At 40.7% G+C, this 12,426-nt stretch overlaps 1 protein-coding gene across 15 annotated transcripts in view; it reads right to left on the bottom strand.

Annotated features, from left to right (window-relative positions):
- LOC127650388 (focal adhesion kinase 1-like) overlaps window positions 1-12,426 on the bottom strand; it is a 110,073-nt gene that overhangs the window by 5,463 nt on the left and 92,184 nt on the right. For 14 of the 15 annotated variants that reach the window (XM_052135786.1, XM_052135789.1, XM_052135788.1 and 11 more), the window contains 5 exons: window positions 9,933-10,049; window positions 9,716-9,838; window positions 6,032-6,094; window positions 4,202-4,241; window positions 2,824-2,918 (listed from right to left, as the gene is read on the bottom strand). In XM_052135786.1, coding sequence (XP_051991746.1) covers window positions 2,824-2,918; window positions 4,202-4,241; window positions 6,032-6,094; window positions 9,716-9,838; window positions 9,933-10,049 — 438 coding nt within the window. The remainder of the gene's footprint in view (window positions 1-2,823; window positions 2,919-4,201; window positions 4,242-6,031; window positions 6,095-9,715; window positions 9,839-9,932; window positions 10,050-12,426) is intronic. The other variant, XM_052135787.1, reaches the window with a different exon arrangement.

The following is a 12,426-nucleotide window of genomic DNA, read 5'->3' as shown; positions in this document are numbered from 1 at the left end:
CTGCAGACAGAGTTCATACTGATTAAATATATGAGTGTGAGAACAGCAGTCACAAGTGGACACATAATGAATAACACACACACACACACACACACACACACACACACACACACACACACACACACACACACACACACACACACAGATCTTACCCTCCAGGGCTACAGAACGAGCAACAGTGCAGCAAAAAGCAGACGTGTGTGAGGGGAGATGCAGGAAAACAGAACAAACCATTATTAATAATAAATTCATGCAGCTTAAACATCATACAGATGAGGAAACATTGCTGAGTTGTGTGGTTTGAAATGAGCAGAGTCAGATTATATGTTCATTTATACGGGGGTGTTCGAGAGCGGACGTTTCGAATGTCAAATAACATCCAAAGCAAACACAAGATGCCTGAGGTATCACGATTCATTAGTTCCGCTTGCGTTAGGAGAAAAAGATGCTTGGTAGGACGTTTAATATAGTTGAATTTTTGAACTATTAGACGTCTCACGAGAATCCTCCAAATAACAAGACAAGCAGAAAAAAATAAAGGGAAACTGACTCCTTACATAAGAGCTACGGAAAAAGAAAAAGAAAGAAAGAAAAGAAAAATTGGCAAAGTTGAACGCAACATGGACAGAAGTCGGAGAAGTCAAGCTGGAATATTCCACATCCGAATTTACATTTAACTGGAACACACATAATACACTGCCTGGCCAAAAAAAAAGTCACGGTTTGGATTTAAGGCAGTATTGGGGGGTTCTGGGGTTGCTTCAATTGGTCAGGTTTAGGCTCAGCAACGTTATGCGGCAATGACCAGGTTATCCCATGAATAGATTTTTTTTCCCTGACGTCACAGCCATATTCCAGGACAACAATGCCAAGATTCATTGGGCTCAAAGTGGTTCATGGAACACGAGGAATCATTTTCACACGTGAATTGGCCACCATATGGGGCTTTTCCACTGCACGGTACAGCTCGACTTGACTCGGCTCGCTTTTTGGGGTTTTTTCACTGTGGATGGTACTTAGTACTTTTTTTAGTACCCCCTCGGTCGAGGTTCCAAGTGAGCCGAGCCGACACTAAATGTGATGTCAAAACCCTGCAGATCACTGATTGGTCAGAGACAGGGCTGGACTGGTAATCTGGCATACTGGGCATCTTCCCGGTGGGCCGACACACTTTTGGGCCGATCTGGAGCAAACCGGTGGGTTTCCCACGAAACGTGCCAAATGGGCCACAACAAGAAAAAATTAGCCGCAGCGTTATGGAGAATGGACCACAAAACGGTGGCGCGCTATGCAGACAAGGACAGCGAACACCAAAGCCACAGCTCAGCAACTTTTGGGCCATTTGCCATGTAAAGTCCAGCTCTGGTCAGAGAGAATAGTCACTACCGGTGTCACTGGATTTGGGACACGGGACATCAACCCGCTAGTTTTAAAGTTAGCAACAGCGATAGCAGTATCATTTGTTCACGTGACTTTCAAATTGAAAAAAGAAATGGCCGTGCGCAAAACCACGCCGTGGTCAATAAACGAGGTGCAGACGTTCCTCTCGCTAGTAGCCGAGGAGAGGATCCAACGAGAGCTGGATGGGGCGACGCAACTATGACGATCCGTCTATAATCCCACCCACACTGAGGTGGCACTAAACTGCAGTGGAAAAGAAAAATCCAAAAAGTAAAGCGAGCAGAGTCGAGTCGTAACGTGCAGCGGAAAAGTGCCAATAGATTCCTGATCTTCACCCCCTTGAAGGTCTTTGGGATGTGCTGGAGAGGACTTTACAGAGAGGTTCTATCAGGAAGACTCGCAGACATGAGTGAAACCCAGGCGTAAACACTGTCTGGCGGTCCAAAGAAGTTATACTTGGAGCCGTCATATCCTGCCGGAGATAGGAGGCAGAGGTGAGGAGCCTACCCCTGTGCAGGACGGGACTCAACCAGTGGTGGTGGGGTGGAGGAGGTTGCCATGTTAGCACAGTAAATAGAACAGCAATTTGATGGATTGTGAGCAGACTTATAAAGCAACGGCTTACATGTATTTTAGGTGCACAGTATAAAAAAAATCTTCTTTCACAAAAAGGCTGATGTCTGTTTTCTGGGACGTTAAAATAAGGTTTATTTTCAAAGCATTAGACATCTCATGAGAATCCTACAAAGAAATGCCTGGAAGAAATAAAAAAATGGAAAGTAAAATAAGCTTAATTTACTTCTTACATAAATGCTATTTATACACATGGATTACCAAAAAATCTTGGCATACTCAAATGCCTGTGTGGCAGATGTCACGACCCCGCTGCATACGAGAGAGGGTCAGAAAACGAACTCTTTCTGTCCTCAGACAGGGCGGATGAGGATTTCCCCAGAGAGGGGAACCACAAACAATTGCTCTGTTCGGCGAACTTTCCGTGCACAATGGAAAAAGACGTTGCACCGAGTGTGAATGTGGTCATTGAGGGGTTGTTGAGCAAGTTTTTTCTTTGAGGTTTGGCTGGATCGAAGTGGGTTCAGTGCTACCAAAGTGTGTTTCAGCCACACATTTACTCACCCTCATGTCGTTGCAAACCCGTATGAATTTCTTTCTTCTGTGAGGGTGATTAAATGATCAAAACATTTAAATTTTTGGTAAAACTGTCCCAATAAGTGTTACACGTTTCCAATGTATATTTGTACAGTTCATCAGAAACCATTTCAAAGCAACATGCAACGCACAACAGCCAATCAGTGCATGCTGCACACTAGTTAGGGGTCATATGTCCCAGCATTCACCTTGATGCATGTAAAAAAACAAACCAAAACATTATGCATGGTTAATTTAGATTGCATTAAATACCTTGACACCCTCATTGTAACTGTCCACTGGGTTTAAGTTGTTCAGGTGATTTGGAGCGCCGGGACGGGGCGGTTTCTTTGGTGGTGCCACATGTTCTGTTAACACAGTGAGGAACAGAGTTAGTCCATTTTATAAGCTGCTTTAAACCTAAAACTGTGTCCTACAAATTGGTTATTACTCATTGCAAAAAGGACAGTTCTAGCTTTAAATTCTGACTGGATGGGTCGCATTCGAAACATAATTTTTTTTCAATAGAGGTTTCATAAAGCAAATCCCACAATGTTGCAAACTTTAATTTGAAGCAAAAAAAGTACAAAAATAAAACTGTGTACTTTAATGAGGTCTTGAATGAGGGATTGAACTACAATCCCATGAAGCATTGCAAACGACACCATCAAATTAAAAACTATCGATTAAAAGGTTTTGACATTTAAGTAGAGAAAGAATATTGTTTAAGGTTATTGCGAAATATTTAAATATATGCAAATATATGCATTGTTTGACAGTGTAGGGAGAACGACTCGATTGCATCATTCACAGTGCATCATGGGAGTGGGCGGAGCTACAGAGCACTTTTTGCACGCATTATTTGCCCTGATTCTCTGATTGGTGGATCTCTCTTCAGGATTATGGGTAGTGTAGTTTTTCAACGGGAATACTGCTATTTAACACAATATTTTAAAAATGAAGTTGAAATAACATAGACTGATGGCTTCAACGGAAGCAAATACCATCGATTGACAACCTCAGCGTTCACAGTAGGTCTAACTTTAAAGATTTGTAAGTTATTGTTTTTTGGGAATTTCTCCCCAATTTGGAATGCACAATTCCCAATGCAAAGTCCTCGCGTTGGCGTACTGACTCGAATCTCAGTTGCCTCCGCGTCTGAGACCATAAAACCGCGCATCTTATCATGTGGCTTTTTGAGCATGTTACCGTGGAGACATAGCGTATGTGGAGGCTTCACGCTATTCTCCACGGCATCCACGCACAACTCACCACGTGCCCCACCGAGAGCGAGAACCCCTAATTATGACCACGAGGAGGTTACCCCATGTGACTCTACCCTCCCTAGCAACCAGGCCAATTTGGTTGCTTAGGAGACCTGACTGGAGTCACTCAGCACACCCTGGATTCAAACTCACGACTCCAGTGATGGTAGTCAGGCCCCTCATTTATAAGTCATTATTAAAAATAAATTCCTGTTTGGGGAAATTTATGGGATTTTTACTTCCTGAAAAAGGAACTCTAATGATTTGCCAAGTTGTTATGTTGCTTGGCAAGCATAAACAGCCAACAGTTAGACTAATGACCTAAATTACTTGAGGGTACAATTGTTCATCCTGATCATTAATATAAATAAAAGTGTGTATCTTACCTGCTTTCCCCACCGGCTGGTAAACGTGCTGATTCCTCATCTGAAAAACAACACAACCACACACAAGCGTTTAGAAAAACACAGCTTCAGTTCATCTTTGGACTTCAGTTTTACTGCAGACTGGCTTCCTGCTGCCCACCAGGGCCCAGTGGAATTGTGGGTAGTTTGTTGGAAGCATGACATATATCAGCTTCTTCGAGGCCAAATCCAAAACTGAGTTTCACCCATCAGATCTCAGCAAACACTTCGCTCTCGTGCCGCAGAGCTTTTCTGCCTCTTCCTGCATGTGCTCGGTGCTGTAATTATGGGCTGAAAATGGTTTGCAGGCGATCTTACGAGCTGATGCCTGTTTTTGGCTCATTATCCATTAGAGGTGGTAGTGGCACTCCGGATTTCTGCCTGTGGCCGTTTCTGCCACTGTCACACCCCAAAATACGCCTCTCATTTACCCCACCACCACAAACACACATCTCTCCCGCAGAAAGGTATTCCTAATCTCAAAGTCTCTTAAATATCTCCAGTAAATAAAAAAAAAACACATTCAGATGCATTTACGGTAATGACAATTTGTGGGGTAAAATGTGCTTAATTGCAATGCAAAAAAAATAAAATTAAATAAAAAATGTAAAAAAGAATAGTCCTAAATATAGCCTTTAATTTATTTATGCATTGAATTATGCATTATGGCCATTCTGTCTGTCTGTCTGTCTATCTATCTCTGTCTGTCTGTCTGTCTATCTGTCTGTCTGTCTGTCTATCTATCTGTCTCACGGCCATTCTGTCTGTCTATCTATCTATCCATGTCTGTCTGTCTGTCTGCCTGTCTGTCTATCTATCTATCTATCCATGTCTGTCTGTCTGTCTGTCTATCTATCCATGTCTGTCTGTCTGTCTGTCTATCTATCTATCTGTCTCACGGCCATTCTGTCTGTCTGTCTATCTATCTATCTATCTGTCTGTCTGTCTGTCTGTCTGTCTGTCTATCTATCTATCTATCTGTCTCACGGCCATTCTGTCTGTCTGTCTGTCTGTCTGTCTGTCTGTCTGTCTGTCTATCTATCTATCTGTCTGTCTGTCTGTCTGTCTGTCTGTCTGTCTATCTATCTATCTATCTATCTGTCTCACGGCCATTCTGTCTGTCTGTCTGTCTATCTATCGATCTGTCTGTCTATCTATCTATCTATCCATGTCTGTCTGTCTGTCTGTCTATCTATCTATCTATCTATCTATGTCTGTCTGTCTGTCTGTCTATCTATCTGTCTGTCTGTCTGTCTATCTATCTGTCTGTCTATCTATCTATCTACCCATGTCTGTCTGTCTGTCTGTCTGTCTATCTATCTATCTGTCTCAGGCCATTCTGTCTGTCTGTCTATCTATCTATCTGTCTGTCTGTCTGTCTATCTATCTATCTATCCATGTCTGTCTGTCTGTCTATCTATCTATCTGTCTGTCTGTCTATCTATCTATCCATGTCTGTCTGTCTGTCTATCTGTCTGTCTATCTATCTATCCATGTCTGTCTGTCTGTCTATCTGTCTGTCTATCTATCTATCTATCTGTCTATCTGTCTGTCTGTCTGTCTGTATATATATATATATATAATTACTTTATTTATTTTTATTTACAATTTCAGATGCAATGTGACCTTTGGTTTTTATGACATTCACTCTAATTTTATTTTTATGAGGTTCAAGTTACGGTAAGACTTACAATTAATATGATCAATATTAAAGGCCAGAACAGGAAGTGAGGGAGAGATTTGTTGTCCTCACTATGACACTGTAAATCTCCCTTTTAAAACGAAAACAAACAGGGAATTCTGGGAACTCACTGGTCCCTGGAGAGCGCCGTCCTCCCGGTCAATACTCCCCCTTGAATTCCTGGACTCCAGCTTCTAAACACAAAACACAAGCAATTATTAAAAATATATCAATTTATGATCAAATCATGCATCACTCTCAAAGATGACTCCAGCAGCTCAACCTGTATGAATGAATCTTCTTCATAATCACAATCTCACAATCCACCTCACTAACCACAAAACAGAGCTGCACACGATCCAACTTATTATTTACCCATAAACCAAATTATGCGTCAAGATATCTGTAATGAAAACGCAACCAGAAAATCTCAACAGCTGATCTCAGAAGTACATCAAGATCTTTCCATCCCAAATGAAACCTTTCATACTTTAACTTCAGTTACCGGCTTTCCGAAACAGAACTTGAAGAGGTGCATCCTCTGTGCAGTGCGTCCGATGGATCGTGATCGTGCTACAGCGAGGAAAGAGCGAGGTGTGTGTGTTTCCATGATCCGTATGTAACATACAATCAGTCGATGTGCTCCAGATTCAAGCGAGAGGACGTTTAAAAGTGCCTGACTGCAGAAAACTTGCACTCCTCGCTCTCTTTCCCTCCTCTCTCTCTCTCTGACTGGTTTTCCTCTCAGACTCCCTTTTCCTGTCAGTCTGCTCCCTCTCTCTCACATCCACACTGTCTTTTCCTCCCACTGTTACAACACAAACAGAAAAAAAGCTTCTGGTATGTGCTGTGGAATATCTTCAGCTGATAATCCTCAAAACTAGACTGAATGTGTGGAAACTTGGTTCAATTGGGCAGGTTTATGTTATGCGGCAATAAAATGAAGTAAGCTGACTACCTGAATGACCAGGTTATGGAATAATCATCAATGGATTATTTATTCCCTGACGGCACGGCCATGTTCCAGGATGACAATGCCAAGATTTATCATGCTCAGATTGTGCAAGAGTGGTTCAGGGAGCACAAGGATTCATTTTCACATATGTGTCCTGACCTTAACCCCATTAAAAGTCTTTGGGATGTGCTGGAGAAGACTTTGGAGGCCCCACTGAGAGCGAGAACCACATTATAGCGACCACGAGGAGGTTACCACATGTGACTCTACGCTTCCTAGCAACCGGGCCAATTTGGTTGCTTAGGACACCTGGCTGGAGTCAATCAGCACACCCTTGATTCGAACTTGCAATTATAGAGGTGAGCTACCCAGGCCCCTATATGAAAGCATTTACAAAATTAAGCTTTTTATAGCCTATTTTTTGCCCTGATTAAATGTTTGCATGTATATATTTCACCAGATAAGGTTTATTGATAAAGAATAAAACAAAAAACAAAAGTAGAATAAAAATAAATATTGGGGACTATTAAGTTTCGCAGACTTGAGTGAGATTTAAGATGACATTTATTTGATGAATATAAACAGAAATGTAATGTCTCTCTTTGGCGTAAGCCCCGTCATGCGGTCTGAAGAAGTTGTACTCGGAACCGCCATATCAAGGCAGACAGGAGGCAGGGGCGAGGAGGCTACCCCCGTGCAGGACGGGACTCAACAGGTGGTCCTGGGGTGGTGGAGGTTGCTGTGTTAGCACAGTGAAACAGCAATGTGATCGATTCTGAGCAGACGTATAAAGCAACGGCTTCCATGTGATTGGCTGGGGATTACCCCGCTAATGGTGCGATGATGTACAGCTGCTAGTCTTCCCGCTAGAACTACACAGCGCTTACATTTCTAAAAATCAACAATCGGCACCATTTGATCTGTAAAACCGGAAAAAATTACGGGAACACCTATTCTTTACTATATTACAGTAAAAAATTATCTGTTGTACAATTATTATTTTTTTATTATTTTGCATTTAAAATCGGCAATTACAAAAAAAGGCTGTACCAAAGGAATAATACTTTGATATCAAAATACTTAACAATTTAAATAACATTAAATAACACATTGCGGTAATGAGAATTGGGGTAAAATGCACGTAACCGTCATGAAAATACTGTAACAAATGTAAATTATGGATAACAAGTTATTGATTCTTTTGATTTTTGGATTTAGGGCAAATAATATTTTCTTCACAGGTTTTGTGAGGATCACCAGTAATTATTTTAATTGACTAACAAAAATAAAAAATAAGACATTTAATTTTTTTTTTTAAATGTTGCAATGTCACATTTTAATATACCAAATTTTATGTCTATGTTTGTTATTTTATGACAGAATTCATGACATGAGTTTTACCCTTTTGAGTCTTTAGTTTTTAACTCAATTTGAATATAATCAGAAGCTGTATTTTACACCATTACAATGATATAAAATAACTCTTACTCTAACCACCCTTAATACGGTTTTTAAATAATAGTAGAGAGAACACAGTATATCCTGCACAATCCATTCCAGATTTTCCCTTCGGAGAGAGGCATTTCCCTTTTCCCTTAATCAAACAGAGTTGACATAATACAGGGAAGATGCCAAAGCTGAGCTGAGAGCTTTACGATTCTCAGAACGGCACGAACCACACACATTTCCACCCATTCCCACAATCCTTTGCTGGCAAATTAAATGGCACTAATGCCGGACATCTTCAGAATCGGGCAGTTTCGGTGAGTGATGATATTTCTGCAATCCCAGCGAGCTGAAAATCTTTTCTGTGTCAAATCTTGTAACTGTCAATTAAAAGCCTCTCTCTGTAAACAGGAAATTGTTCTCATGATACTTCAACCAATTTCCCACAAATGACTTTTCTGAGCCCTCAAGCTTAAAATATCACCTCAAAATAAACACAACATGAGAAACACACACAAGAGCAGATGAGCAGATCAGTCTTAAACAGCCTCTCGGGGGCTGGACTCTTGGAGGGGTGAACGGTTTGCTGTCGCAGGTGCACAAACAGATTTACAGCTTTGTTTTTCAGATTAAAATCTCCTGCTTGAAGAACGGGACATCTTCATTTTGTTCCATCGCTTTCTCCAAGTAACAACAGCAACAGGGTTGATGAATGCCCACACACACACACACACACACACACACACACGCGCACACGCGCACACGCGCACACGCACACACACACACTCTCTCTCTCTCTCTCTCTTACACACACACACACACACTCACATTTATAAAATAAGCCTAATGTGCCTGAATAATAACTCTATTGTATATTTTCTTTTTTAAATTTAAATTGAATAATTCTCTTATTTTAACAATTATCCGATTTTATATTTTCTTTTTTATCAATTCTCCCTATTTCTCCTACACCTTTATATTTTCTTTTTCATAATTTATTTATTTTCAACTATTCTATTTTCTATATTATTTTAATAATACACAATAATACATAATTTTCCTATATATGTTTTCTTTGTTTATTTCTTTTATTTGACCTATTTTCCTAATTTATATATATGTATTTGTTTTTTTACATATTTTTTTAATTAGCAAATTCTTTAATTGTAACTATAAGCATTTCAACAACTATTAATGTTTTACAGTTTCATTATTCAAAATGATTGTCCAGACTGTTGCAGCAGAAAATTACAGTCACATGATACATGTTACTTTTCTAATCGTTTTGATGATTACTAGGAACGTCATTTATCCAAATCATTTTATAAAACGAGTACAAATAGCTCAAATAGAAATACAGAAAAACAGACGTTGCAGGTAGAGTTTGTGTGTGTGTGTGTGTGTGTGTCAGTACCAAAAAACTCTCCTCCTGCTCCAGCCATCTCTGATCTTCCTCCATCTGCTGCTGCTGTTTCATCAGTGTCTCCTCCATCAGGTGGGCGGGCAGACCCTGACTCCGTCCAAGAGCGCCCCCATCCTGACACACAGAAGCAACACACCAGCATTTCTAAGAGGTCTCTGGAACAAGCAACCTCCCGTTCATCAGGATCGAGGCGTTCGGGTCGACTCACCTCCATGTTTGGAGACCACACTGCCTCGGATCTGTGATGGTTCCATGTTTCATGAGGGTCGAGTACAGAAGCTTGAGGTGGGTACCCTGCGCCCGACATGCCAGGAAATCCAGACATCTTGAAAGAAGAGAAGAGTTTAAGAAGAATTTATTGCTGAATTTGTTTGGTCAGGTTAGTGCGGACAAGGTACCAGCGTAGTACTATGACGTTTATAGACACTACCATGATAGTAATACTATAGTATATGAATACACAGTTGAAGTCAGAAGTTTACATACAGGTTGTCAGTATTTGGTTGCATTGCCTTTACATTTTTAACTTGGGTGAAATGTTTTGGGGATCCTTCCACAAGCTTCTCACAATAAGTTGCTGGAATTTTTTCCCATTCCTCCAGACAGAACTGGAGTAACTGAGTCAGGTTTGTCGGCCTCCTTGCTTGCACAAGCTTTGCATTAAAGCGTCTGCTAAATGCATAAATGTCCTTGCTCACACACTTTTTCAGTTCTGCCCACAAATGATCTATCAGATAGAGGCCACTTTTTTTGCCACAGCTTTGGAGGTATGCTTGTGGTCATTGTCCATTTGGAAGACCCATTTGTGACCGATCTTTAACTTCTTGTCTGATGTCTTGAGATTTTGCTTCAATATATCCACATAATTGTCCTTCCTCATGATGTCTATTTAGTGAAGTGCACCAGTCCCTCCTGTAGCAAAGCACCCCCACAACATGATGCTGCACCCCCATGCTTCACCGATGGGATGGTGTTCTTCAGCTTGCAAGCCTCACCCTTTTTCTCCAAACATAACGATGGTCATTATGGCCAAACAGTTCAATTTTAGTTTCATCAGACCAGGGGACATTTCTCCAAAAAGATCTTTGTCCCCATGTGCACTTGCAAATAGGGATGTAACGATATCAAAATCTCACGGTACGATACAATTTCGATATTGACCTCACGGTACGATATTTATTGCGATATTGTGGAAAAGCTCACGGTATTGTTAAATAGCTCACGATAGTGTTTGTGATGATAATAGCGAAAAAATACTGACATTTATTCTGCTTTTGCCAGTCAACAGGCAATGTATTGTTGTATTTATGGATCATGACAACATAAAACGCTGATCACATAGTGCTTTTAAAGTGCAAGTTGTAGTCAGGAACATCAATATTCTGTATAGTAATATTTGGTTGCATAGCTGATTCTTCTGTGCAATGTTCAAGTTAAGAAGCAACTAGAACAATTGTAAACAATAGGGAATTCCCTTTAAGTGCAAACAAAGATCAAGTTAAGTCAGGTTTATGCTAACGCAAATAAAAGCAGCCTTTTAAAACTGGTATTTAGGAACATGACTTAAACTTAAATAAAATAGTCAGTCAAAAAGCCTTTTAAAAAACACTGACCTATCATTTAGCTTATGTTCACGTTTTTCATCAGAAAGATCAAAATAGTCCATTGTCTGTCCACCACCACCTCTCCTTTTGCGTTTTTTGACACGACGAAACCAAAATGTTTCCAGACATCTGATTTAAAAGCTGCAGGGGCTGGCACAATCTCAACTTCGGGGTTGTTGTTTTCATCCTTACAAGTATCGCTGTCGGCCCTGCTGGCTTGCTGTGAGCTTGTGTGGACAGCGTGTAGCGTGCAATCCTATTGGCTTAACAACGGTTGTTGTGACGACGCAGCGCAAAGGATCATGGTCTATGTAGTTAACAATGATTTGTTCCGCGGGACTGTGTTTAATCCTCTTGCTTTTTGACGGACACCTGTCCTTTTAATATTGTAACCCAACCACGACGATATCGAGACACGTTTACCACCGCGATAGCGCGATATCGTCAATATCGTTACATCCCTACTTGCAAACTGTAGTCTGGCTATTGTAAGGCAGTTTTGGAGCAGTGGCTTCTTCCTTGCTGAGCAGCCTTTCAGGTTATGTCGATATAGGACTTGTTTTGCTGTGGATATAGATACTCGTCTACCGGTTCCCTCCAGCATCTACACAAGGTCCTTTGCTGTTGTTCTGAGATTGATTTGCACTTTTCGACCCAAACTACGTTCATCTCTAGAAGACAGAATGTGTCTCTTTCTGAGCGGTATTATGTCTGCATTGTCCCATGGTGTTTATACTTGCACACTATTGTTTGTACAGATGAATGTTGTAGCTTCAAGCATTTGGAAATTACACCCAAGGATGAACCAGACTTGTGGAGGTCTACGTCTTGGTGTAGGCCTTAAAATACATCCACAGGTGCACCTCCAATTGACTCCAGTTAGCCTATCAGAAGCTAATTGGCTAATTGTCTAATGGCTTGACAGAATTTCCTGGACTTTTCCAAGCTGCTTAAAGGCACAGTGAACTTAAGTGTATGTAAACTTCTGACCCACTGGAATTGTGATATAGTCAATTAAAAGTGAAACAATCATCTGTAAACAATTGGTGGAAAAATTATTTGTGTCATGCACAAAGTAGATATAATTTGCGAATATGA

Source organism: Xyrauchen texanus, chromosome 10, assembly GCF_025860055.1.
Source record: "Xyrauchen texanus isolate HMW12.3.18 chromosome 10, RBS_HiC_50CHRs, whole genome shotgun sequence".
In the NCBI taxonomy this organism is placed as follows: Eukaryota; Metazoa; Chordata; class Actinopteri; order Cypriniformes; family Catostomidae; genus Xyrauchen; species Xyrauchen texanus.
The sequence above is the reverse complement of the archived record's forward strand: the minus strand, read 5'-3'. Positions and strand labels throughout refer to the sequence as shown.